This window comes from Aulostomus chinensis, chromosome 10 (assembly GCF_037954235.1).
Source record: "Aulostomus chinensis isolate RoL2024-O1b breed Wild chromosome 10, RoL_Achi_v1.0, whole genome shotgun sequence".
NCBI lineage: Eukaryota > Metazoa > Chordata > Actinopteri > Syngnathiformes > Aulostomidae > Aulostomus > Aulostomus chinensis.
Genome location: NC_141329.1, coordinates 27,830,698 through 27,858,364, shown reverse-complemented (window position 1 = coordinate 27,858,364; position 27,667 = coordinate 27,830,698). Strand labels below are relative to the sequence as shown.

Sequence of the window (27,667 nt, the reverse complement as noted above, 5' to 3'; positions counted from 1 at the left end):
CGCCGCCCCTGTCCCTTGGAGTTTATCAAGGACACCACGAGCCACTTGAAACCCTGAGGACCATTAACAAGAGAGACATGAGAGACGGGGAGCAGCAGGCCGACAGAGTAAAGACGTACCAACACTGCCCACGAGTGGTAGAAATACGCTACTGCAACTGTTACATTTAAAATTGCTACATGGGCTTCCATTTCCAGTCGTGCGTTCCATAGTGAAGGTATGACTCACAGTATCGGCACTCTCACCGTCTTTATTAATATACATTTTTATAGCCAACAGGTGAAACATGAGATGATTTTTACCACACAATCACGACGCTGCCTCCAAAAGTGCTCAATGTGCGAAGGCTCCGAGACAGAAACCCCTGAATTTAGAGCAGAAATAAACGTTGTCGACTCATCTTAATTAGCTGCAATTTATTTTTCCAAGTATCATTTGCATTTTAGTGAGGTCAGATGGGCTCGGCCAGGTTTGATTCAGACATTTATTCGGAGTGGCTACGTGACAAAGAGGTGAGGGGGAAATGACGTGACAACTGTTCCAGAGCAGAGAGTATACTGACATTTGTAAACACAATTATTTGGACTGTTGCCATAACAACCATCACTTCCCTAATTAGTATCACTCACTCCACACAGTGGAAATTCCATTAGTTCATGTTCATTTATTGCTGCCGCAAACACGCAGCCAATGACGTCGTTTTAGAGCGGTCATGAAGACTGAGCAGGTTCTATAGAAGAGGAACCACACACACACCGGACTGAGCAGCAGATTCCAGCAAGTAAGGAAACAATCAAACTTTCTCCCTGAGGCGAACTTGGGAGAAGAAACTCCCACTGATGCTCCTGACAATGGATAACCCGAATACAACAAGCTTGGTCTGTGAAAGTGGAAAGTTAAAAGTGAATTCAATCCTTAAAATAAGAAGTTATCGTCCCCCGAACAGGAGAACATTGAGACCTTCCTCCCCTCCGTGCTGCATTAGGCAGCTGAGGGCCACGCTAGTTAGCTTAGCACAATGACAGGAAGCGGATGGGAAGTGTTAGCATACTTCTGTCAAAAGTCATCAAATAGAACTGCCTACATTAATGGAACCAGGGTCGGGTCGACATTTTGTTATGAAATAACAATGGCAATGAAGTAGCTTCAGGCTCAGGCCCTAATTATGCTATACTGTCATTTCAGGGTTGGACCCACAGGCAGAACGACTGTCCAGACAGAACCGTCAATCATCTCTGTCTTTCACCCCAACTGCTCAAGGCAGATGTCTTTGTTGCTTGGCGCTATACGACTGAAACCAACATTACCTTTTAAGGTTAAATCATAACTTTGAAACAAAGCTGAACATCTGCTGACGGCTGGGAGAGCGACTGCAGCGACTGATCATGGCCGACTGTCAGAGAGGATGAGGAGGATTAATACTGGACAAACCAACATCCTGAATCTGATCCAGTTGATGCTAACACTCCCCCCCACTACTGTTCATTATGCTAAGCTAAGTGGCCATATTCATATCCAGGACATATCCTTGTCCGGCTCCGGAGAACAAATAAGCGTATTTTCCCAAAAAGCTGTGGTGCTCTGAGAGTTTCTGATTTAGTTGAACAGTGAGGGTGCAGACTGTAACTCACCCTCCTAATCTGATGGACGTCGCTGCAAACCCAGTGTGCTACAAAACTTCCTCCCCACACCAGCAGTTTGACTCCTGCCATTTTGGAAAGAAACAGCAGTAGGAAAGTATAAACATGCATCACTGGAGGTGCTGGGCAGTTCTTTTCTGTTCAGCACTGAAGCTTCGATCACTCAAGTTTACCGGAAGTCGACTACGTTTGGAGGCGTGAGCTCCACTGGGAGCTCTCCTCCACTGGGAAATGTAAGAAAACTGGAGAACCAAAAACAAAACGGAGTCCTGCGATATGTGCTGAACAGGGCTGTCACGTTGATCTGGACGAACCAACTAACAGATGCTGTTGAGGTTGGTGTGCTGGGTGAGTGGAGTGCTGTAGGTGGAGCTCCAGTCCCTCTCAAACACATCCACCAGCTGCGATTGGACGGTGGGCTCCAGAGACGGAGATGCAGTCTGGTTGACCACCAACGCTGAGCCGGCTGTGCTTACAAAGTAGTCACCTGACCAGTTTGACGTTCCTGAGGACAGAAAAGCACTTGGATTCACCAAATTCTTAAAAATGGTGATTGGTCATGTAATAAAGTTGGACCACATGTTTGTATCCAGACTGTGTGTGTGTGTGTGTGTGTGTGTGTGTGTGTGTGGTCGTACCTATGTAAGCGACCTTGTCGGTCACCATGTACTTGTTGTGGTTGACTCTGGCGTAGGGAATCTCCTTCTGCTTGGGGGTGGCAGGAACCACAAACAACCTCTGCAGACGAGGCACGAGTGGTCATTCGTAGTAAAAGTAATTTCAACGAGGAGAGTACAGAGAAGTACTACTATTGCTGCTAGTACAGAGAAATACTACTTACCACTTGGATGTCTAGTTTGCTCTTGGTGTCGTAAACTGAAGCCAGAGACTTCAGGAAGGGGAACATGACGGGCTGAGTGCTGGCCCAGCAACTGATCAGCAGGCGCACTCTGACCCGCTTCTCATACGCCACTCGCCTCAGCTGGGTGTCAATGTCGGCCCAGTACCTGCAGAGGGCGCCACATGCTGAGTACGTGGAACCATCACGCACACTCACTGTAGAGCAGTTCTTTACCACTTTATTCAGGGTTCACACACATTTCTACCAGTACATTTCCATGATTTTGAGGTAAGACTCATGACAAGACATTCTCACGACATCACCGCCTGGTTAGCTAACGCTAGCATGTTGTTGCTAACGCTAGCATGTTGTTGGTGTATTTGACACAAAGTGTAGAACCGAAATACTTCCACACGCTGCTCCTCTGACATTTAGGTGCCGTGACTGGAGGCTGAGAACGTTGCTGCAAGCTATTATCCTCCGTTTTTGTGACAAAACAACATCAGCTTAGTTTAGTGAAAAGTCAGAGGTGTGTTCAGGTCAAGCTGATGGGGGCTATAGAGCGCCGTCTGCTGGATAACAAGGGAAGAACCTCAAAAGTAGTTTTCTAACGTTGAACATTGTTCTGACTGTTGCCGCCAACGCTGCTGGACCAGAGCGGGCAATCACATTCCCCTCTCAGCCGTACCTTTTAGGGTGCGAGAACTCCATGGTGGGAAGGTAGTTCATGACGGCGATGTAGATGAAGCTCTCGGCGTCCTCCATCACGCTGAGGATGGACTGGAGGTCTGGGGTCCTGCCGGCTGCACAGAAGGACGGAGGGGAGCTCTGAGGGAACCCGAGAGACATTTTCAAGAAATTATTCCTTCATTTTAGCAACAAATTAACAGAGTTCGTAGACATTTTAGCACAGTTTTTCAACACTTTTGGGGAAACCTTGTATCGCCATACATTCTCTGAAATGTCTGTTCGCACATAAAACCGATCCATGTCAATATTTTCCAGTGTATATTTATCCTTGTGAAACGCTGCATTGTTTTATACAACATAAAAGTATTCAAGTAAATCAGCAGAGAGAGATTTTTCTCAGTTGTTCTTAACTAAATGAGATACTTGGATATTCATGTATTTCTCAAGCAAATTTCCGTGACTTTTCCAAAATGTCCTGATTTGATTTGTGTACTCACGCCCCCCTGACTCACCGACAGGTAAACTCTGGATGGAGTGTTGTTGAGCGACAGCTGGAGCGGAGTGGCCATGTTGTAGAGGGTGGAGAAGCTGGACGGCCAAGGTGATGGGATGGACTGACTCTCCCCCAGGAACCAGTAGGCTTCAAAGATCTTCCCCAGGTCTGCTGCCAAGCAGCTGCAGTTGTAGACCACCGCTCCCAGCTCCTTCACCTGGACCACACACAGACGACCTCTTGAAGGAAGACGCCAACACTTTTCTGTCCACCTCCCCAGAGCCGGACAAAAAGACAGGGACGCTGCCCTCCTCATGTGCTGTATTTGGGAGCTGAGACCTGCGCGAGTTAGCTTAGCACAGCAAATGGTAACGGACAGAGTGTAGAACGTAGCGTCACGATGGGGCTTCTACTCACGAACACAAGTGTGTGACCGTACCTGCGTGAGGGACCTCCAGTCCATGTTGGCGCTGCCGATGTAAATGTGTTTCTTGTCCACCACCCAGAACTTTGTGTGGAGGACACCTGAGGTCAGCGCTCTCATGTTGACGGTCCTGATGTCCGCCCCTGAGACACACATGAAGGAGTCATTATCTGCTCCAGCTGCTGAGACTCGGAGAGTAAAGAAGTTTCCACTGGAGAGGAGACGTGTGTGAACTCTGACGGACTTGAAGTCGGAATCCAGAAGATGCAGACTGAATGGCAGCAAGTGTTCCTGAGGTCTTCATTAATGCTTTCAATCAGACATTTTTTACTTTTGAAAAAACAAACAAACTTTGCTTGCTGCCTTTAACGTGAGCAACACAGACAGTAAATGGGAACACTGCTCCAAAGCTGCACCGTGACGAGAGAGGCAAATATCTGCTGTGAGCGTCAGAGTGTCGCTGAGGTGCTGCAGAGACGGAGAACGAGCAGAGGCCCACCTGAGTTGTTGAGCAGTCGGAGGTCATCCTGCGGTTTGCCCTCCTGTGGCGTGTTGACCGCAATTCGAACAGACAACTTGCCTGAAACCTCAGCTAGTTTCTTCAGTACCGTCTCACCCTGAGGGGATGACAGACTTTCATTCAAGCTCTTCAAAGTAACCCGGCTACCTAGAAACCCGTCTCAGTCCCAGCTGACCTGATAGGCTGTCGGCTCATGAGTGCCGGTGTCCTTGTTGGTGAGCGTCCAATAGAAGGAGGCGATGTCCAGACTGCTGCGAGCCTCGTCCATCAGATCCAGCCAAGCCTGGTAGATGGAGGGGTGGCTGGTGCTGGAGTTGAACTCCAGGCCCTCGGGGATGCTCTCCACCAGGAGGATCCTGACCCGGCCAGAGACAGGACATCATCATGAAGCCTAACAACGGCCTTGAGCTCACACCACAAAACCTGCTGTCCAAACTGAGTAAAGCGGCGATGATGAAAAAAACAAATGTCTTGATGAGCTCAAGACTTGTGAGAAGTTGAAAGAAAACTTTTTGGATGAAGTATTACTCTGAAAGTACTCTTGGTTCTGCCATTTTTGTGTGAATCTTCATTTGTTCATGTCAAGTTCAGGTTCCTTCACAATAAGAGCCAAAGTTAGACGGTCTCTGCAACAATCGGCAGATGAGCTATGAACTCTGACATGCATCCAACACTAACATCAACCGTTGGTCAAATACACAGGGTGGTGTGTGTGTGTGTGTGTGTGTGTGTGGGGGGGTATTCCATCAATGCAGCTAAAATGACGACTGATCTCAGCCCATGAGACATGCACAGCGTCACAGTGACGTTCCCCCTTTAGTTCCAGTTGCCATTTGAGCAGGATCTTGTGTCCATGTTGGCTCGGGTGTTTGCTTACTTGCAGGGGTCAGAGCAGGACTCAGCCTGGGGGGGTCGGAGCCTGCTGCTCGGGGTCAGGTGCGTGGGGGCAGCTCTGGGGGTCAGGAGGTTGTAGAGGGCCGTGGCTGCCAGCAGCAGACAAGCTATGGTGGCCAGAGCCATCACACAGCGGGAGTACTAGAGAGGAGGAGGAGGAGGAGGAGGAGGGGGAGGAGGACGAAGGAGGAGGAGGAGGAGGAGGAGGTCTTTCTCACTTCTTTATTTCTGAGCTGAAGTCTTTAAAGTTGTCGTTAAAGAGTTGTTCTGTGTGCTGTCACGTACCACTTGTCTTTTCCTGTCGGATTCTTGTCGGCTCCATTCAATGTCCAACAACTACAAAGATCAGTCGACCACATGAAAATCTTTTCTTTCAAAAACAAAGTAAGTATTTCTGTGCTAGAAGGAGTCCAGCAAATCCCAACAGTGTTGACCTGCAATACTGAAAATGAGATTATTTCATGTCTGTGGTTCCCGGAATCCCTCAGCTTCCTCTGGTCCAACGCAGCCTTACATAACCCAATCATGTTTGTGTTATTCCCACAAATTCAATGAGAGGCACCGGCCGTGTGACATCAAATATTTTCTCCCAAATATAACAGCAGACAATCACGCAATAGGCATGATTCACAGCCGAGGGTGACCGAGGACGACCTGCTCCTTCTACCTCAGATCATCACGCTAAATCTGTTAAACAGCACAGACAGACAGTCAGAGGAGGCGGCAGCAGCCCTCTACCACTGCTGTGACTCCAGGTACAATTACCACTGAATACTACTGGTACTCTTATCAAAACCATTCTTCGTATTTGCCAGGACAAACAAGCTGTTGACAAAAAAGGGCCTGTTGTCCCCTCTGGAAACACAATCATTGTATATTTCTTCTTTTTAAGTAAAAAGGTTTGCCGGGGGGGTGGAGCCTATCCCAGCAGCCTTCCCCCTGGACAGGTCACCAGTCCATGGCAGGGCCAACACATAGAGACAGACAACCATTGGCTCTCCCAGCCACGCCTACGGTCAATTTAGAGTCTGGATTAACCTGGTCCCTCTTGATGTCTTTGGACTGTGGAGGAAGCTGGAGTACCAGAGAGAACCCAGCAGGAACAGGGAGAACATGGAGACTCACCCAGAAAGACCCCGTGCTGCAGCCGGGGCTCCACCCACAACCTTCTTGCTGGGGGGCCCCAGTGAGGACCACTGCTCCACCAGGCCGCTCAAATAGATTGTCAGAATGTTCATTTTTTCTTTCTTTACCTCATCATTTCATTTCTTGAGGTTGTAATCTAATGTTAGCATTTGGAGTCTGCGGGTATTTTGAGCTTGAGACTCCTGATTCAGCGTACCTGGTTGTAGAGGACCTCCGTCTTCATGTTTGCAGGCAACGTGACTCTGGTTGGGTGGATGAGAGTCTGGTCAGCTCAGGTCAGGTGATGCTGCCACACCAAACAAGAACAAAGTTGACTTCTGTTAGCTTCTGATGTGAGAACGTTTGCAGACTTGGCAAACTGACTTGAGTCTTCAGCCGGGCTCCTCCTCTCAGCGCTCACCTCATTTTTACCAAATTAGCAACTAAATGTGACAGTTGAAACACTTGGAATCTGCAAAATGAGAAATTTGCTGCCCCCCCCCCACACACACACTCCATTGTCTCGTCTCTGCAGAGGTGACAAAGAGAAGGTTCGAGATGTTTTAAAAATATGTTGTGGCACAAAGGCGGGCCTCCATGATGGGGGGCTCAGAACAGTTTTTCGGGCGGGGGGGGGGGGGGCGGGGGCGGAGGACTCAGTGAAGTGGAAATGAGACAAACTTCACTACAACAAATTCTAACTTGAGCCTGGAACGAATTTAAATATGAAGTAAAACATTTACTGAAATCGGAGGTCTCGTGATTCAGGTTTGACTGATCTTTCAGAGGAAGTGGAGACGGCGGAGGCCAGAAAGCTGACAGTTGCAGAGTGACTCAGCAGGGGGGGGACAAGCAGAAACGTGCACTGGCTTCGTCAACACGTCATTGCAACATGTCCAGTGTTTTACGTTGCGAATCATAGTTCCCCTGAACTGAGTGAGGAACACGATCCTATGGGGAAGAGAGAAGCCGTGCACGCCGCCGCAGGCTGCATTCGAGCTTCGGAGGACTCACAAGACTTTGACCCTTCGAGGTTGGCCTGCGCGCTCCTTTAAGTCACTCCGAGGGAAGTGAAAGGTTTACAGAGATTCATGGTTGTGACCACCTCACAGTGCAGCAGCGGTTCACCGTTCAAACCCAGCCGAGGGTTCGTGTTTTAGACTGAAGCCTGATTTATGCTTCTGCGTCGTGGCGACGCCGTACCTACGCCGTCAACGCAGACCCCTACGCCGTACCTACGCCGTCAACGCAGACCCCTACGCCGTACCTACGCCGTCAAAGCAGACCCCTACGCCGTACCTACGCCGTCAACGCAGACCCCTACGCCGTACCTACGCCGTCAACGCAGACCCCTACGCCGTAGCCCGACGTGCACCTCCAAAAAATCCTGAACGCGTAGTGACGTGAACGTCAACGGGCAGTGATTGGTCCGCTCACACGACGTTTCCGGTTCAGCACAACAACACCACCATTTTTAAATTTTCTGTGGTGAGAGCAACACGCAAAAATAAAAATGGACCAAGCCGAAGAATGAGTTATCGAGGAGGTTCGCAAGCATGACCACCTTTCCAACTTCCATTGTTGTCTCTGTCTCTGACCCATGTGCTATGACCGGAAGAAAACTAAGGAATTCGACAAGAGTCCCCCAAAACCATACGAAGATAAAGCCACACCCCTCTAGTGGCTTGGCGGTGAATTACAGAGCAACGCGTTCTCTCGACGCAGAACTATAAATGCACAATGACAACGTAGGGGCTACGGCGTCGGTACCGCGTCGCCACGACGCAGAAGCATAAATCAGGCTTGAGTCCTTCAACGACAGCTGATCTTCCCTCAAGTTCAGAATGAGCAAATATCTCTTGCTGCCGCCGCCCTCGCTTTCGTCCCAGAGACGAGGCCTGACGCTCTTCAGATCAGAAAACAGTTTTCTTCAACAAAACCTCCAGGCTCATCCACCGCTGAGGCGCAGTTGAGAGCTCAGAGTTCTACCAGGGGAGACGTGTCGTTCCACACCCAGCAGGTTCTCACTGCTCTACTTGGACACTTCTCCACTTTCGTTATCATTGCCAGACCGGCGTCTGTCCTCACAGCGCCTCGCTCCTCCACCCCGAGGGCTCCACGGGCCCCCGCGTCACAACCCCGGTGACTCGAAGGGTTCGAAAGAACAATAAAACAGAGGGGACGGAAGAAACACTCGGCTCACATCAGAACTGTGGCAGGCTGACCCGAGCGACACTCAAGTCCAGAAAGAAGGAATAGAAAGACAATCTGACCGCAACTGAAACGCGGGGATTTGTCATCATGAGGTTGAAACAAACCTCTGAACAGAATTAATAGAAAATAAAAGCCAACACCAGAAAGTGAAACAGTCCACCTCTGACACTGTTTTCTTTTATGAAGGACATTTGATCGCTGGTCTGGCATGCGGCTAATTGACTTGTGCCGCTGAATAATAATAATAATAATAATAATAATAATAATAATAACTTCAGAAGTTTGCTTACAACAGGAAAACTGCTTCGGTGCCACCAAGTACTACCAGATCCTTCCTCAGCAGTACAAAATGTCAACACCTGAGGAGTAAACGCCAAAGTCTAAATGGACTGAGACGTCAAACTTGAGGGGTTGAAGCAGAAAACTGACGTTGGTTTGGGTAACTTGCTGCATGTCTTCATGCTGTTCTTTGAATTTCAGTGGATCGTTTCATCCATGCTTGTTCCCATCAGTCTGACTCTGATGTAAGAGCTTTAATTTCTCTCCCTTCACTGATTCTGATTGGTCCAAAAAGAACAAACTTCATAACTCAAGCACCAGCAGCAAAACAACAACATTAAACGAGCGTCCGTCACGCATTTGAAGCGTCTGCTGGTGGAGGATGTCTCCCCTCGGGGTGCTTCTGTCACTGACCGACGTTCTTCAGTTCTTCTCGAACTATTTTTCAATTTATTTACAGAATAATAAGATTATTTGTTGAAAAGGAAAATGAAGGCAGCAGAATTTATCTAAGGAAACTTCGTGAGTTTCAGATGAGCCAACAGAGAGAAGGCTATAAAATGAACAGGTGACGAGAGACACTTTCATTCAGTACTTTAAGAACAAATTAGCTGAAGAAGTAATTGAGCTGCGTTGACAACGTCACGGAACAGTAAAAACAGCTGGGGTTGAGCTTCACATCTGTTTGCCATAGATTTGCTGACCGCGCAGAAAACATAAACAACAAGAAGAGTTCAGTTTCAAACTATTTTCTTTTTTTCTGCGGCGCGGACCCACCTTGTCGCGCGGCCAGGTTCATGAAATCCCTCGCGGCTGCGCGGACGTCTCTACATGTCACACTGGCGCGTGAGTCTGAGTTTTCATCACGAAGTTTAAGAGAAATAAAACACAAAGAGCCGAGTCCCTCCAAACAGCCCTACTTGGTTTCAGCTGGTACAGGGAGAGGCGTGCATGTGATGAAAGCTGGAACGCTCATTGGAGGACAGGTGCCCACATGACGCGGAAGTTCTCCCCGTCACGCAGTTCTCGCCTTTTACCGCGAGAGGTCATTGTGGGCCCCTCGACTGTTTTCTCCCCCGTACATTCACACACATTTAGGCCCCGAAAAGCGCTTCTGCCACGCTAAAGTTGAACAAAACCGACATATTTTGCCAGAAAACGTCCCTGTGAATGATATTTAGAAGGACATTCAGCCCACGTGTCGTTTTACGGACAGGCCAAAAAAGTCAGGCTCTTATCGAGTCTAGATAAGATATCTAGACTTCCGGGAAGAACATCTCAAGCTCCTTCCGGGTGCACAGGTAAAATAAAGAAAAAAGAAAAACAATGGGAAAGTAAAGTTATAATTTTCATGGAGGCATGAAGTACAGCTGTGGATGTATTAGCAACATAAATAACCATAAAGAAGGGCGAACATCGCCACGATAGCATTAGCAACATTAGCCTGCCGTTGAAAAGCGGTCGCCTAGAGGGAACCGCCTCCCTCAGGTTTGTGTAACCGATCCAGGCTCGCCTGGGGGGGCAGGGAGACAGTGTGTCCTCATTATAAACTGTAACGCTGGAAACCTTCTAAATACCTCATTCAAGCTTTTTTCACTCTTAATAGCCCAGGATTCGCTAAAAAGACGAAATGATTCACATCTTAACCTCGCAGAATTGAAGTTACACAGTTTTTTAAATGGTAAGGGACTTAAAGCTCCAGTGCAATGAGTTAGGTTCACATGTATTTTAATACATTATAACTTAATAATGTAAAAGAAACCATTACGTTTGTGATTTGGCGTCTGTGCCTGTGGCCTTCTGTAAAATAGGAAACGCCATAGCGAGTCACCTCAGGCCAATGGGGGGCTTTAATGGACCCATGGGGAGCTTTAATGGACCCATGGGGAGCTTGAATGAGCTGGTTTCATCCACAGTCCACATTCTAAAGACAAAGACTTGCAGCTGAAATCCGACGAATGCAGCTGCTGGTTAATTCTACCTGAGCTGCTGCTTCGGGGTGATGAAGGTCTGAAAGTTTCATCACTTGTTATCACAACTTTGTGGACCAGTAAGGCCTGAAATGGTTTATAGATGATATTTGTGTACATTTTCCTCTAACCTGAGTATGTTGCTGTCATGTATGATTTATTGGAGTCACAGAGAGATTCAAGAGTCTTTATGGTCCCCTAGGGGCAATTTGTTGCACTGCAAATAGTGCAAGGACAGGAAACCAACAACCAACAACAACACATCCAGTCACTACAATATATGGCTATAAATCCAGGTATTTGTATTTGTCTATATTCATTTTGATCCCTTTATATTTTCATAAACAATAGCACTGTTCGATTATTTATGACTGAGCCTTCATCATTAAAAACAACAGTTATGTCTCCCTGAAGCACAAACCAGTGTGTGAATACAATGTTGGTGTGGAAATACAGTCAATTAAAGTGAGTGTATCTCGATGTCATATTTCACACAGATGATTATTAAGTCTTTGCCAGTGTTCTGGTGCATCAGCTGTACCTTAGCTTGCTGCTAGCTTTGCGTGACAAGATTAGATTGTTGTTCAGTGGATACTCTTGAGGTGAGTGTAAGGTAGGCTCTGCCAGAGCAACCGTCAGTCATCCATGTCCCTGTGCTGCCACCTGCTGGTCAGGGGTGAAGTGACAAAGACTTAAAGAGTGCGAGTTTGCATCATTGTTATTATGAATTTGGGGGGAAAAAAAGAGGTGAAATTAGACACTAGAAGTTTGACATAAGCTGCCATACATCAGCCTTAGGAATCCAGCTTTATGGCTACAATTCAATCATAGTGGAACAAGATAAGAGCCACTTGTAACCCTGAACGTCCCAGTTCAGTCACAAGTAGAAGAGAAGACCACAAGCCTGTGTGTGCATTTGTATCACTCCACTGTCAACCTCTGGAGACAGCGTAGCGCCACCCAGTGACACGTGTAGACAACATATGCTGCGTTACAGGAGCAACTTTAGCGGTGAAGCATGTCTGGTGTGTGTTACCCCAAACATATCATCCATGATACATCGTGTTCTCTCCCTTTAGCGACTGAGAAGATTCAACTTCAGCCTGCCAGAAATACAAGGAACTGAGTCAACATCCTTCAGATGTCTTCAGACTCCACAGCTGCAGGCTAAAAGGTGAGACATAATGATTAAGAAGTAGATCTGAATTTTCAGTCCTGGAAGGAACTGTTACCTATTACCCATACTAACCAAAAAGGCCTGTAAGATACGTACATTTGCAGTTTTGTTTTGTTTTTTTGTCTACATGTAGAGAATGTAGCAGTTTAAGAGAGAACACAGAAGTGTAACCCACTTCCCAGCTCAGCTCCACACACAAACCAGTCAATTCTGGGACCAATTTACCCTCTCTGGAAACGGCCACGGGTCTGTTCAGCAGCTTTGAAGCAGAACTGAAGCTGTAGTTGGGTAATTTATCAACAAGGGGCGCTATAGTGCAAGCCCAGATGAAGGGATCTCTGAGCACCAGACATGGGTGAGGGGTGATTGGCTGGCTGAGAGCATAATAGAAGGGAGAGTGTGTTATATTTCCCGCAGCAGCTCAACATACAGAGTGCCGGGGCTGGAATGTGCTTGTATAAAAGGAACGTTTTTCCTTTTGTTGGTCCAGAATGCTGCCGTTTGATAAGAGACTGTGGCAGACTGAAAGAATTCCAAGATATCACACATAGAATGTACACACACTTCTACTTATTAGGCTTCTATCAATCAGGCTGTGGATGTGTGGAGAAGTGTCCCAGACTGGTTTATGTTTTTACAACTGAGGCAGAGTAAAGTTGAGGTTATAAAGTCGAACTTCCTGATACGTGTTGTGAAATTGACACTGCTTATGTTGATGGATATTTCTTGCTACTTCAGCTGAGCGACGGTCTTGACTTTTATTTTTCAAACGATATGATACACGTGAGAGCAGAGTCAGACTTGTTTTGACAGCAGGACACCAAACCTTTTTCTGGTAATGATGCAAAATCAGTCAGTCTCCAAGTTGCGTCAGTGCTGTTGGAGGTCAGGAGTGGGTTGATAAACGCACGCCTGCATCTGTGAGTCACCCATCGTCTTCCTCATGTGCCTCCTCTGCTCTTTACTAGCAACGCTTCCTGATTTTTTTAATCTCATTGTAACCTCGCATTACTTTCCCCCTTTGCATTATGGGAAACGGAAGCTCTTCTTGACATGGTGTTGCTATGTAGCGTGACGTCAGTGGCCAGCAGAGGTCATAGCAGCCATGTCATAGCCTGTCATTGATGAATACGGTGTTGAACTCAGAAGTCAGTTGTGTTTCTGTGTCCAGATGTTGCTCCAACATTGAAGATAAACCCCTTATAAATCAGAACCAGGTCTTCTTGAAAACTCCTCACAAATGAAAAGCAACAAATGATTAAATGATCCATTCTTGTGGCTCGCAGTGGAGAAAATGTGCCTTTATTTATCATTTCCATCCATCCCTCCATGTTCTCCCTCTTCTCCTGTTCAGGGTGGTGGGGGTGGAGCCTATCCCAGCAGCCTTCCCCCTGGACAGGTCACCAGTCCATGGTAGGGCCAACACATAGAGACAGACAACCATTGGCTCTCCCAGCCACGCCTACGGTCAATTTAGAGTCTGGATTAACCTGGTCCCTCTTGATGTCTTTGGACTGTGGAGGAAGCTGGAGTACCAGAGAGAACCCAGCAGGAACAGGTAGAACATGGAGACTCACCCAGAAAGACCCCGTGCTGCAGCTGGGGCTCCACCCACAACCTTCTTGCTGGGGGGCCACAGTGAGGACCACTGCTCCACCGGGCTGCTCTATTTATCAATGCTTCAGAATTAATATACAGAAGAAACACAGTAGGATTTCTCACAGCTATTGCAGGATATTAAGAAGTTCCCTTAAAATGATTAGAAAAATGCATCCAAAAACGAAAACTAAAAGTCATCAGCATAAACAAGCAGCAGCTTGCACTCTAATCTGTACGTCCCAGAAGACAGCACCCCGCTGGGTTCCCAATGTCCGCTCCAGTTCAACAGAAGAATATTTGCAGTTACTCTTTCTTACTGAGCACAATAAGCACAGCTGCCATACCATCACAGGGCAAGTACAAGTACAAATAGAAGCCCTTCACTCAACAGTAACACACTGAAATATAACTGCCATAACACACACACACGTGCGCCATGACTTGATTTTACCATCATACATGGAATATCAATATAGTGTCATGGGGAGAAAATTGGGGGAAGAAATTCAGCATCTTGCTGTACTGGTTTGAATGGTTCAGTCCCATTGCTGTAAGAGTGTCACATGTAAACATCTGGACCGCCGCTCTCATCTTTACATCCCCACATTTGTGATTTATTCAGTTAAACTGTTTGGCCTGAGCAGTTTGTTGTTCGCATCTTTCCAGTTCTGGCGAGTTCATTTATCACGTAGCGGCTTGACATAAAGCTCAGGAATGTGGACCACCTCATTTTCTGAGGGGCTGCAGAAACGCGAGGATCAGCTGCTCCTCAGGGAGGATGTCCTTTCTCTGTCAGTCAGAAGGAGCTGTTGGAAGTGTGGTTTGTGCTCCAGCGACTTGTGATGGACATAAAACCAGGGACACACAAATTACAATGAAATAAATGATGAATTAGTAGAAGTGTCAACTTATATTTGCCAAATCATGCCATTGTTTCTGTGGGCTTGTACCCTTTGACCCGTGAATTCCTCAGAACACAGTGAAAGCAGACGTGAAGCCTTCATACGTGAAGCTCAGCTACTGTTGTCCTGTCCCCGTCTTTGATTATGTCATCAGAGCGTGTACACATGGGCTCTTTGCAAACGTCCGCGTTTCCACCGCGTCCTCGCTGACGTGGCCAGGCGCAGTGACTGAAGACACACAGTCCTCGCTGAAATCCCTCCATGCTCTGTCACTGTCGCTCCGCTGTGGACGCCACAATACCAGTCTGTCATTCTTACTCAGGAAGGTGGGGTGTTTTTTTCCATAGAGGATAGGAGACTTCCGGTCCACTGAAGGGGACAGACCCATAGGTTTAGAAACATTAGTGTTGACTAAACAATGATGGAGTCCCCTGCTCACACCCACGGGTTGTACCCGATGTACCGCACTGACTCAGATGTTCCTTATCTACTGTGCTTCAGCCTCATTAGTCACATCCTGAAGGTCTACCTGCTGCTCTCTCTCTCTCCCTCTCTCCCTCTCTCTCTCTCTCTCTCTCTCTCTCTCTCTCTCCAGGATCTTAGGCGAGCCGGTGCCTTGTACAGTTAAAGGATGTCGAAGGAAATAAAAAGACTGCTCAGGTTGCTTTGCACAAGTCACCGCCCAACACCGACTTGCTCAGCTCACTCCTCGTCCTGTTGACAAGTCTTTCCAAACTTTCCCAAACTGTCATTTGTATTTATTTTGCGCCACATCGAAACAAGTGTTCTCTCATGACTCTTGACAAATACAGCCAGTCTAGGACTTTACTCTTTGGTTCAGTTGTTGTAAGTTGTGGCGAGAACACATTCCAAGCACTTGGCGACAACCGAGCTGATCACGTCTGCTGGCATGTGTAAAACAAACGAACCTAAACTCTAAAACCAGCCCTAACCACCCTTTTGAGGTACGATGCAGGAAAACAACCACCATTTTCAAGATTTAGAAGTTCAGTTCTTCCCCACCAGCAAAGAAGTTCAAGAGCTCACAGACATGCGTCACCTGGACAGCCACTTGCCCCGCATCGAAACTTCATTTCACGTCGGTTTCTCAAGTCCTAAAGCCGTGTGGACTCGCTTGAGTTTGGCAGCAGAGTAATTCGCTCTTATTCACATTATTCGCAGTATCATTTGTGTTTTCTGCCCCTTGAGGAGGAGAGTACTTCTCCTGCTGCTGCTGTTGTTGTTCTAGTACCCTAATTGTACACAAGATGAATGTGGCAAACGTCATTCAGGCAGAAGAAGCTCACTCCCTCTACAAATTTCCTGTATTTGTGTCTTTTTGCCACATTATTCGCATCTTTGCATTGACTTGATGCAAGTTGAGCCTCTACCTGTTTGTGAGGTGCGTGCGTACCGGACCACTGCTCAGAATGTCAGTAACTTGGATGAGTGGATAAGTGAGAGAGTTGGTGAAATGAGAAGGAATCGATTTTGACAGGAAGCCAGTTCCCTCTGCGCGCCCTTCACCCACGTCTGTCTGAGCTGGACTCTGTGATGAAGGGCGGGGAAGTGGTGGGAGGCGTGTGGGTTAAACCGGTGGGATGGGGTGGAGGGTGGACAGGGCAAAAGAACAGGTTGTTCATCCCCAGGTGAAGGCTGATAGATAACCCAGATACTGGGCTGGGGTCAAAGACTGTAGTGGAGCGGGGGGCAGTTAAAAATCACGTACCTGTTCTGTTGTTGTTGTTTTTTTTCATTCGGGACCATTTGGTCTGATTTCATGGCAAAATATCTGGGAAATAAAAAGTCATGGAGGGGTGAACGAGTGAAGTGAGGTTTTGGGTCTTTGTCCCTGTGACTTTAGATGAGCTGTCATTGCAGTTCCAGCTCCCAGCGACGGTGTCGACCCCTACAAGCGTGAAATGAGCTGGCAACCCGTGCATTGCTTCAGAGTTCTGATGTCATTACAACTTTGTAATAGAGTTTCACTTCTTGGCTTCCTCCTCAGCGTTCCAAACGCTTGTTCTTGCTCTGTGTAACACGGGCGTGCAGGTGAGACTACCTCTGAAACCACGAGGCACCGCGTCACCCGCACCGCAGCTCTGGGTCTTCAGATAACTACTGGTACATGCCGGACTAAAAGTACCAGGAACTACAGTTCTCGCCGTGTGCTGATACTGATGTTTGTTCCCTCTTCAATCAGCTCTTCTGATGAAGCAGGCCTCCCACAGCCTTTCGCTGCAGAAGCTACTGCTGACATTAATTTAGTGTATTTTCGCCTGATCTTCCTAAACCCTCCGTTCCCGTGGCGAAACCTCTCGCCATCAGGTGGAAAGATGTGGCAGACGACTGCACGTGTGATGGAGGGAACGCGTGGTGGTTCACCCTTGGAAACCTTGGAAATAGGGTGAATTTTTGATGTACAGTTTAGGAGAAAAACAAGTCAAAAGTGAGATATTAATAATATAATATTAATAGATTTTTTTAAATTCCTGTTAGAGAAGTTAAAAGACTTGGACTTGTAGCTAAAAATGTCTGTGGCACGTTTGCCTCCACCCAGCTGGTGCAGAAACAGACGAATGCCAGAATGTGTGGGAGGGATGTCACTGTTTTTCTCCTTTTTTGAAATTTCTGTGTGTGTGTGTGTGTGTGTGTGTGTGTGTGTGTGTGTGTGTGTGTGTGTGTGTGTGTGTGTGTTAGCAGGCTGCGTGGGTAGAGCAGGTCAGATAGAGCAGGTAACTCATTAGCCAGTGCGGTTGAACGTCAATGTGAAGGAAGGGAGATGAAGAAGAGGCGGTGGTAAATCTATATATTGTCATTAGTTTAACCCTTAAAGCTTTTGACCCTAATCTGCACAACCCTGTAGTGAACGCCAAGGATTTCCTTTGCATTGTTCCTTTTAAAGTGGGATTTTTTTTCAGTTAAGACGCAAGAATAACAGACTCGGGGAGCCGAGCGCTTTAAGAAGGAGAAAATTCGGTGCTTTGGTCACACAAGATTTGGTCACAAAGGTCTCAGGTTACAACCTGTGGTGTCAGTTAGACAGGGAATTAGGACAAATGCATTCTAATTAACAAAGTTATTTCATATCAACTGAAGCGCGCAGGGGCAACATGACCTGGAAGACAGGCGCATTTGACCAAAAGGATGTAAAACCCCTCATTTTTGCTTGCGGGGTCTGTGAGCAGGTCTCTGCACCGTCAGATTCATCTGCTGCAGGAGAGCGAGGACACACGCATCACCACGGACGAATCACGCCTCCCTCTCAACTCTGAAACTGCTTGAATAAATTCCTGGTGTTACTCTCGCATCAGTCTCCCGGCTGTCTCGCCTGGTCTAGAATGAGGAAGTGGAGCTAAAGTGCTGAGGTTAAAGGTGACGCTGGTTGTCATGGTGACCTCTCTTAGGTCAGTATCAGGGGCCTTATCAGTGCTCTCTCTCTAAACGTCTCTGAGATCAACATGAATCGCATTCCAGTCGGCCCAGTTGAGTCAGGATGGTTGGTTCAAATGATCCTATTGTAGTAAATATTTGTGTACTAATGTGTAACATTCGTTTCCTGGTTGAAGTAGTACTATCTGATGTTACTTTATTGTGAGTTCTCATTGATTTCAGCAGATATTTTCCCGCTCTGTGGTTATTAAGCTTCACTGCTGCTTCCGCCATTACTGCAGTTTGTGCTAAAATGATTGCAATAATACTGCAAATACTTCAGTTCCTTGCAGTAACACCTCAAAGTTCATGATTTTGGTATTTAGTGATGTATTCTAGCTTATTGTGGCATATCTATACCACTCTGCTGTGACTCTGTGCTATGATAGTTCTATTTATTGGTGAAGGAAGTGGCACCCTGGCGCCATCTAGTGGCCAGTCAACTCTGTTGACTCATGAGATGAATAAAACACAAACACATATAGAACTCTGTCTTCAGATATTACTTTAAATACCAGGAACTCAAATTATACACAAGTGCAGAAGTTGAGTAATGCTGCTCTTAGTACAACCATCACTGATGTTACTACTACTTGTACTCCTAGTTAAACTACTCTCATATTACTACTACTACTCAACTACTAATAGTAATACTAATACTAATTTCTACAGTACTACCAGCTCTACTGGCACTGTAACTTTAAGTTGTACTACTGCTGTTAATACTACTGCCAATACTCGTACGAACAGAGCTTTATTGCCCCTATTACCACTTTTACGGTTACTGCTTTCAATCTTTTAACAACAAGAACTTCCATGTATATCACAGATACTGCATGAATGCTAGTATTTGCTGATACCTGCCCTGCAGACATGTACTCTTTAATACCATCATCTTGCTCCTTCTGCTTCTTCATGCTAATTCTATGCTAGTTTATTGACACGACCTCAGAAAATCAACAGGTTTACTGGTTCAGGTGTAGACAACAAAGCTCACGTCCCTCTCTTCTCTTTTACTGCCTCCACCCACCCCCCCACCCCCCTAAAACGCTTCTCTTCTTATCAGTGTCCCGGCCAACCCCCACCCACCCCACCTGTAGCGCCAGGCCACATCGCCACTGTTACACATTAACCAGGACTTCCTTTAATCCAGGCCAGACCACCCCTGGGTCACTGCCCGACCCACGGCGCTCAGCCTCGCAGATGCAGCTCCCTCCCTGCGTTTCTGACTGAATTAAATACCCCTCATCACGCACCTGGATGTTTCACCTTGCTAAGTTCTCCACAGCCCATCCAGGCTTGCTGTCGTGTGGCTGTGGCGAAGAGGCACCGCACAGGTGTCACTGATTATTTCTGACGGTTGAAGTTTCTTCTGAAGGCATTTGGCGTTGTGTGGTCAGGTGCATCGTGGTGCTTTTCTATGCTGAGGCATGGAAGCGCGCCTGACCTACCAAAATCAGGTCTACAGCCAGCGGTGCAGTGTTTTCCTGCTCTTTCACAAGTAACAATAACAACACACCAAGAAGCAGGCGCTTGGAGGCAAAAGAGGATTTTACTTTGACTGGTCACTTTCATGTTGCCCAAAAAACAGCCTCCATGGGGGAACTGTTCATTTTCTGCCTAAACTTAAATATTGTGTGGTATTCAAATGTTATTCAAGTGAGTCATCGCCCATGGTAGGGCCTAGTAAATACTAATATTCAGCTAAATTTGAAATTCAAATACAACGTGGATGTTCATACAACAAAAAAAGAGAGAATCTGGTGTGTCGGTGCAACTGTCCTAGCAATGCTAATTTTGTGCTGCCTCTATTATCGAGTCAGTTGTCCAGCTGAGGGTCAGACACCACCACCAGTCATATCTACTGGTTATAATGGCGACTTCTCCTCTGACAGTGTTCTTACGCCACTTGGGAAACAGCTGGGAGACGAGGAGCTCCACTGTAGCTGACAGGGGAGGCATGATGTCACATGAAAGTGCACAACTACTCATGTACTTGGAGGTAGTTGAGTGTGCAGCGGTGTGCAACATGCTGTGGACAGATGCCACTGTAGATAAAGAGCCCCCCCACACACACACACACACACCATTACCGCCTGTCAGGGCGACTGTCGCCTGAACTCTGTTTGATGTTAATGGCGGTTCGCATGACTCGGTCAGCTGCCAAAACTCCAGCCACATCATTGTTCTTCTTCATTTTGCTCCATTTTTGGATGAAGTTGTTCAGCGATGCCATTTGTTTCTTCATATTTTGTAGCTTGAATGGAAGCTCTTGGAATATGGGGCTCTCATGCCTTCACTTGATAAGATTTAGTTTTTACTCAATGCCAGAACGATAAAGAATTATGTCAAAATAAAGGAGCCGGGCGATGGTGAGAGGCAGGGCTGACCAATCATTAATGCGGCAGGTATGCCCCACGCTGTTATCAGCTGGCAGAAAGCCAAACCCTGAGCTGAAAAAAAAAACACAAAAAAAAAAAACCCTTATCAGACGAGGTCGGCCCTGCTTCTGACTGGCCAGGCCGTGAGACCTGAGGGTGAACCGGGGAAACCGAAGTGAAAGAACATGGCACCATCGCTCTAATCTACCCAGAATCAAGATACACACTTGGCTCCAGTTCTGTCACCAGCAGCATGCAGTAATATCTGGTGTTGTGGTTTTAATTGGTAATTTTGTTATCGGGAAATATTTCTTCACTGAAGAGCGACTCACCTGAGTCACTTGTTTGTCAGCCTTGTGCCCAAAGATGTTGTTCCACATGAGGTATCGAGCCTGGAACCAAGTTAGCTTCGTCTGACGCGAACCCAGTTGGCTAACATTCCATACCTTAAGCTTTAGTCACATAAAACACTGGAAGTGAGCTTTAGCATTTATTAACCAGCAAATCCGACCGTCCACATACTGGTCTGAGTGGTGGTGGCACCAGGTTTGGATTTGTAGTTGTTTCACCTGTAAAATGAATCGGCTCCTTCATTATTCTCTCTATTTCTTAGATAACTTTATCCTGAGGTCTGTAATAACCAAAGTTGAGATAGCAATTAATCGTTTGACAGTCATGAGCTACTTTAAAGTACCACTGTCAGTGCAGAGTTCCAAGTTTCTGATTACTGTACCTTTGCGTACTTTCACCACAATAACCGCAGAAGTACTACGATGCATTGATAAAAGGCAGCGAGCAATTCACAGCCTCATTTATGAACATTTTATCCCTTAAAGCTTTGAGAGATTGATGTTTTTTAAGAGTGTTCAAATTGATAAAATATAAAAAATAAATAAAATAAACATGTCAAATAAATCTGTTATTCCAAAAATAAAGTTACAACAAACAACAAGAGCTGGATTTGTCCCATTGGAGGTGGTAACAGGTACTTGACTCTATAACTGTAATAATGATAATAATAATAATAATGATGATGATGATGATGATGATGATGATAATAATAATAATAATAATAATAATAATAATAATAATAATAATAATGATAAAAATAAAACATCATCCCAAACGCTGATGTATGGATGCACATGGAAGTGTGTGGTTTTTTTTGGTCTTAAGTTGTGTTTTTTTCACTTGCACACAGATAAACACACACACGCACACACACACACACACACACACACACACACACACACACACTCTCTCTCCCTCACCCTTGTCGATCAAACAAGGGTGGGGTTGGGGCAGGGTCACTATGAGGCTTCCAACTGATCCCATCAAACCCATCAACTGTGACTGGTGTGTGCGTGTTTGCACAGTAGTAAAAACCTGAAAGACCCCCCCCCCCAAAAAAAAAAAAACCCTCCCACTTCAGCCAGATCCTCCCAGGACACCCAGGTGTGACTGGACACACACACACACACACACAGGCACAGGCACACACAAACAAAAATACTTTATTTCAAGGTATTCAAGGCTAAAATGCAACTGAATTGGAACATCGTCCTTAAAAAGTCTATATTTTCCTCGCCTGCTGTTCCATCTTCAGTCGATCAAATCAACAAAAAACGTTCATGTATTTAAAAGAAACAATCCTGCTGGCGTAGTGTTTTTTTTTTCCTTGTTCTTGACTGGGACCCCCAGACTGAGACGCAGCAGAGGGACACCTCTCCAGCCGCTCCACACCACCCATCCGCTCAGCATGGGTTGTTTTTCTTGTTGTTGCTGTTTTGTTTTTTGTTTTTTTTATGAACAGTTGGAAGTAAATAAACAGTCACAACATGCGTGAGCATAAAGGAATTCTGTAAACTTTGTTCTTTGCTTTCCAGTTTATAAAATCAGGGGGCATTTTTTTGGAGAACCGCAAAAGTCCTTGAAAAGCACAAACGCACTCTTTCTCATTATGTATTTTTGTGTCTGTAGACAAATCTGAATGTCTTTGTCTCAGTGTGTGTGTGCGTGTGTGTGTGTGTGTGTGTGTGCGTGCCGAGACCCTCGTCCCCTGCGCTGCTAGATAGAGCCGGTGCTATTAGCTCAGTGCCAGGTGAGTCTGTCAGTAAACACAGGAGACAATGGATCCAGCCCATCTCCTCCTGTCAACTCGGCTCTGTCAAAGCCAGCCATTGTTCTGCACGGCCTGCATGTGTGTGAGTGATCTAATGGAGAATATACCCCACTGTATTTACACACACACACACACTCACACACACACACAACATGCTCATTACATGCAATGACTCACATGCAGACCAGTGTAGTGTGCATGTGTGATGAGGTGCTGCTAGTTCCGAGTGTCCATCCTGTACTTGTACTGTTGAGTTTAGCAGATTCTCCTCTAAATTTGACATTTCTTTCACATTTCAAGTGTAACATCGGAGACAAATGCAAATTTACTGTTCCGGAGGCTAAAAAAGAAATTCAAAGGAGGTGCATGTCTGTTCTTGGGGTTTCGCTATGGAATGATGCTAATATAAATTTAAGAAATTGCAGGATATTTTTGGATTTGTGAAGGATTTTGTGTTTATTTATGATTTTGCTTCATTATTGTGCTACTTTATTGAGTGCAACTTTGTTTTGCTTTTTTTTTTTTTTTGCTATTATTTTGTTTCTGCTTCTGTACGTAAAACATAGTTGTAGGTAGCTTACTTTGTTAAAGAGGACAGGCTTCAATGCAAGCATGACGCTTCAGCCTGTGCCTTTGCAGTCACTTCTAATGTTCTGATAGCACTGAGCACATTTGTTGTTCACTGTGTGACTGAATAAAAAAGCGAACATTTCCAGCGTGTTGTTGAGTGCAGATGTGCCTGTCATCACGCTCAACAACCTGAATTTAACCCCAATAAAGGCCTAATTAAACCCAAGAACATGAGACGGATCAATGTGTTAAGCTAGGTGACAGCGAGCAAGTCAGTGGAAGAGAAGAAAAAAAACGCTCCACATACACAGTGAGTGACGTTTCAGTGCAGTGACTTCTTTACCTTTTGTCATCATGACCACAAATTCAGCCTGTCAGCATTCCAGCGGCGCACTGACAGCTGGCGTTGAGTGAAAGGAACATGCCAAGTTTTTGGGAAAGCCATCCGTACTCCATCGCTGCACACTGCCAGGCAAGCAGAGAGACTCTCCTCTCCTCCCTGGTGCATGACAGACCTTCACCAGAGGGCTGACTGCGTGTTAGCTTAGCTGCGTCGTGGAACGCTAACAGTGGGGTACTGGAGCATACCCTCTGTAACAATGGTGAGATATTGTTATTTTATCAGAAACATACCAGGAGCTACTCAGACCGCCTCAGCCTCCCATCCTGTCTGTCTCAGCTTCCAAAGCCTGCAGCTGCTCCTTGGTGTGTACTCAGGTTCTGACACATCAGGATCAGGATGTTGTCTGGAAGAGATCCACCTCTCTTGAAGTCGGCCATGATTAGTAGCAGCAGTTACTCTTCGATTTGGCAACAAACTTTTGGTTGTGTGACAGAAGTTACAATGGAGCTTTTGAGGTGTTGCGTGAAATCACTGCGCCCAGTCAGGAAAGTAGTTCCAGTGGCGTATCGGACTCTAAAAAAAGCCATCTTCTCGTCTCTTTCAGCTTGTCTGGCTGTAAAATGGTGGACAATAATGGGTCACTTTCCCAATAATTTGGTGTGTTTCTGTCAGCAAACACAGAAACACTGTTGCTGTCCTTCCTTCTGCTTTGACTCCTGCTAACCTACCAGCTCCGGCACCTCATCCCAGTGCTTTGATTGCAGTCTTGACGTCACAGACCAGAGAAACTAAAACAAAACAAAAGAAAGAAAGGCCTCTACTCGGGGCCAATCAGCTTTTTATTGAAGGTCCGCATGCACGCAGGTGTGTGCAGAGAGGAAAAGACATCAGTGAGTCACAGCAACCACATAATGATATAGAGCACTGAGTTTGTTTCATCAGAACTACTTATGTCCCGAGATAACGGCGGATTTACTGCTGTGCAGCTGGTTCAGGAGGGTTCAGCGGTCCCGGAACAATGGAGGGGCAGTAATGAGAGAGCCGGCACGGAGCGGAGAACATCCCTAACCCAGGTTAACATCCCTGCCCCTCCTCAGCCCTCCTCCACTCTCTCACCATATTGTGCAAACACACCATGTAAACAGTTGGGAAGAGCCTGTGTGTGTGTGTGTGTGTGTGTGTGTGTGTGTGTGTGTGTGTGTGTGTGTGTGTGTAGTTAAGCGTGCCATATGTGTGTGTTATAGATACAGAAAAATAGCAACCATGAGAAAAAAAGCATCGGAATATTAGAAAAATGAAGAGATAAAGGTAGAAAGGTTGGAAGGCTCAACAGTTCAGAGATTGTGAGGTAGAAACACAGAGGCCTTTGTCTTTCTTATCCTCTCCTCCGAGTTGTCTCACACTTTAACCCCATGACTTCCTCACCTCTCAAACCCCCAATCAACCTCCCCCCTCCTCCTCCTCTCCTCTTCCTCCACACCCCACCCCATTCATCCCAGTGCAAACACTCCTCAGTGCTGCGGGAACAAAGCAGCGATGAATAATGGCAGTGAAATGTCACCATTTCTTCACGGCCGCCACCTCCTCCCCTCTCTCTCTCCCTCTCTCTCTCTCTCTGCCAGGGCCGAGCCCCAGGTTAACCTTTAACGAGCCGGCACAGCACCTGAACCGGGAACAATGAACAGAAACTGGGAGGGACGACAAGGTAGAGGCAGTAACCAGAAAGATTATAAGCACAATATGAACGAGCACTCAGAACTGGGCTTGCACAGAGAGCCCTGTCACATCCTGACCAGCTGAGACGCCACAGATTCTAGTTTCCTTTCCTTCGGGTTCTTTACAGAGTCAAAACTCATATTTCCTGATGTCGTTTCACATTGAAAACCTAAAACTGTTTCACCGAAGTCAGATTTCCATTTGATTCAAATGTCTTTAATATTTATCACGACAAAGTTGGGGGGGGATCCATCATCCCAAGTTCACCGTACCAGACTCTGAGAGCCGCTGCTCTAAAACACGCTGGTCATCAATGGATTAGTTTAGATCCTCTCTGTCTTCAGACCGTCCACTCGATCACCGATTCACAATCCAATCTGGCGAAGGGTGGGAGGAGTCACGTTACTGACGGGAAGCAAGCGTGGCGGACAGAGAAGTTGAGTAAAGTATAAAAAGACATGATGCAAATAACAGCGCCACGAGGGAAGCGGTCCTTGTCAATAATTGGTGCGGACAACCGGGGACCGTTATGATAGACGGACAGGCGCATGAAACTTTGCTTTTATTAAAGTGCGTTGTATTAATGTTGCTGTGATATTTAGATATGCTTTCACTTGGAGTCAGGTTTGACACGAAGCTAATTATGCTTTCATTCACATAACATAACTCCTCTGAGACCGCTAGCCCACCTCATCGGGCCTCGCTAACGGCAGCTTTTGCAAAAGGTGGAATCTGACTTTTGCCCCAGAGATGCTAAAAAAAAAAAAAAGTATGTTTGAGATTCATATCGATTAAGACCAGAGTTCAAATTGTGATGACACACACAAACAACCTTTCTCTTTGTGTGTTTCCAGTCCGCACTCCATCGTCTTCTTCTCCTGCTCCAGTGTTTCAGCTGTCCCTCATTGTACAGCTGATGCTAACAAAGATTTCCCTCTTTCTCCTTCTCTCCTCCTTCTGTGCCACCATCTCACTCCTCTCCACTCTAGACTCTCCTCAGTATAAATACCTCGGTGTGTTTCTTCTCTCACTCTTTGGCCTCTAGCTTACACTGGCACCTTTGTACGGCTAACACGCCAGATGAGACTAAAATTAAATGCGCTTTAATTGCAGCCAGTGCCCTGGTATGTGTGAGGTGAGGAGGATTTACCAAGAGGAAACGATATTTTTAGGCTGTGATTCAGTGACGATGACTTGTTACTGTTTAATGAGAGAAAGAGAAATAATCAGGCGAAATTTCAACTCATCAAAGCCCCTGATAAGAAGACACAGTAGGTCATTGTTTAAAACAGGAAATTAACCACACTTCACGCTCGCGTGAAAACGTATTTTCATGCTTTGAGAGCTCCCCTGATGCTGTCAGTTCCCAAAAACGAGTCCGTCTGTGTTTATCTGTCTGATTTAAGGCCAAAACCAAACTTGACGCAAGACGGATTTGCTCATCAAGTTATCGTGTCATTATGATACAGGCCTTGTTTTAAGATGACGTCGTCTTCTCTGAAAATCTTAAGTCTGTTTGCTTACTTCATAGGCAGTTTATTTTCTACTTTATTACACTGAAATAAGATTATATTGAATAAAAACAGTCTTATCAATCAATCTTAACATTAAAAAATACATTTAGGCTGGATATCATGTCAGATATCTGGCCAGTGGATCTTTTTACCTGCTCCCCCAGTGTTCTAAGCATCCGTGTGGTCTGCGGGTTTGGTCTTTCTAGAACAACACGCCAATCTTTTGGAAAATACGTAAATTGTCCATCCTCTCTAGAACCAGACAAGAAAGACAGACCCTCATCTCTCAACTCTGCTGCAAACTTTGGCCAAAAAAACCCCTAAAATGCTTGCTGATGTTTAGAAGAGCTTCTGTTGATCATAGCTGACTTTGTAAGAGGAGGGTTACTTCTCAGAATAAAACCTTAATCTGCTTGGTGAGTTTTGAGCTGTGCTAACACTTCCCATTCACTACCATTCACTGTGCTAAGCTAACTAGCACCCAGCTGCTTCTCTGTGGGCCTCACCGCTCGGGTACATCTTCTCGTCTGGTTCTGGGGAAGATGGCAACTATTTCGCCCAAGAGTTTGGATGTTCCTTTAAGCAAGCTGATACTATTCAACTCCAAAATCACCAGATAAACTCAAGGGATATTCAGCGTGTCGAAACACAATCTGACCATCCACAGATGCTGATTTATTCTGATCTGGGGTTTCTTTACCTGTAAGGAAATCAGAGGGGTCTTTGACTCACATGGTTTTATGGAGAATCGCCACGGTAACCAAAGACCTTTTACAAAGCTGTCTCTTTCTGCGCATTTAAGAAGAGACACGGGAGGAGAC

The 27,667-nt window shown here is 46.2% G+C and overlaps 1 protein-coding gene and 1 long non-coding RNA gene across 3 annotated transcripts; one reads left to right on the top strand and one right to left on the bottom strand.

Annotated features, from left to right (window-relative positions):
• Nucleotides 1-254: 254 nt before the first annotated feature.
• pld3 (phospholipase D family member 3) lies at nucleotides 255-10,077 on the bottom strand. 2 transcript variants are annotated; one of them, XM_086216813.1, is made up of 12 exons: nucleotides 9,898-10,077; nucleotides 6,845-6,934; nucleotides 5,788-5,838; nucleotides 5,486-5,643; nucleotides 4,784-4,964; nucleotides 4,588-4,705; nucleotides 4,104-4,231; nucleotides 3,684-3,881; nucleotides 3,170-3,309; nucleotides 2,482-2,647; nucleotides 2,279-2,378; nucleotides 255-2,145 (listed from the first exon to the last, which is right to left on the bottom strand). In XM_086216813.1, exons 2-12 carry the CDS (start codon nucleotides 6,869-6,871, stop codon nucleotides 1,958-1,960), a joined length of 1,455 nt encoding a protein of 484 aa, XP_086072939.1. In that variant the 5' UTR covers nucleotides 6,872-6,934; nucleotides 9,898-10,077; the 3' UTR covers nucleotides 255-1,957. The 2 variants fall into 2 exon arrangements, with proteins under 2 accessions (XP_086072939.1, XP_086072940.1); XM_086216814.1 differs by lacking the exon at nucleotides 9,898-10,077 and adding an exon at nucleotides 8,192-8,248.
• A 106-nt stretch (nucleotides 10,078-10,183) lies between these two features.
• Nucleotides 10,184-16,343, top strand: LOC147255116 (uncharacterized). Its single transcript, XR_015118081.1, has 3 exons — nucleotides 10,184-10,421; nucleotides 12,170-12,264; nucleotides 15,364-16,343. It is a non-coding gene; the product is annotated as an uncharacterized LOC147255116 (long non-coding RNA).
• Nucleotides 16,344-27,667: the final 11,324 nt, after the last annotated feature.

Coding starts and splice junctions, on each gene's coding strand:
- pld3 (XM_086216813.1), bottom strand. CDS start 6,871: ATGAAGACGGAGGTCCTCTACAACCAG. Junction 4,965..5,485: donor TCCTGCTCTGACCCCTGCAA/GTAAGCAAACAC, acceptor TGGCCGGGTCAG/GATCCTCCTGGTGGAGAGCA. Junction 2,648..3,169: donor GAGTTCTCGCACCCTAAAAG/GTACGGCTGAGA, acceptor CGCCCTCTGCAG/GTACTGGGCCGACATTGACA.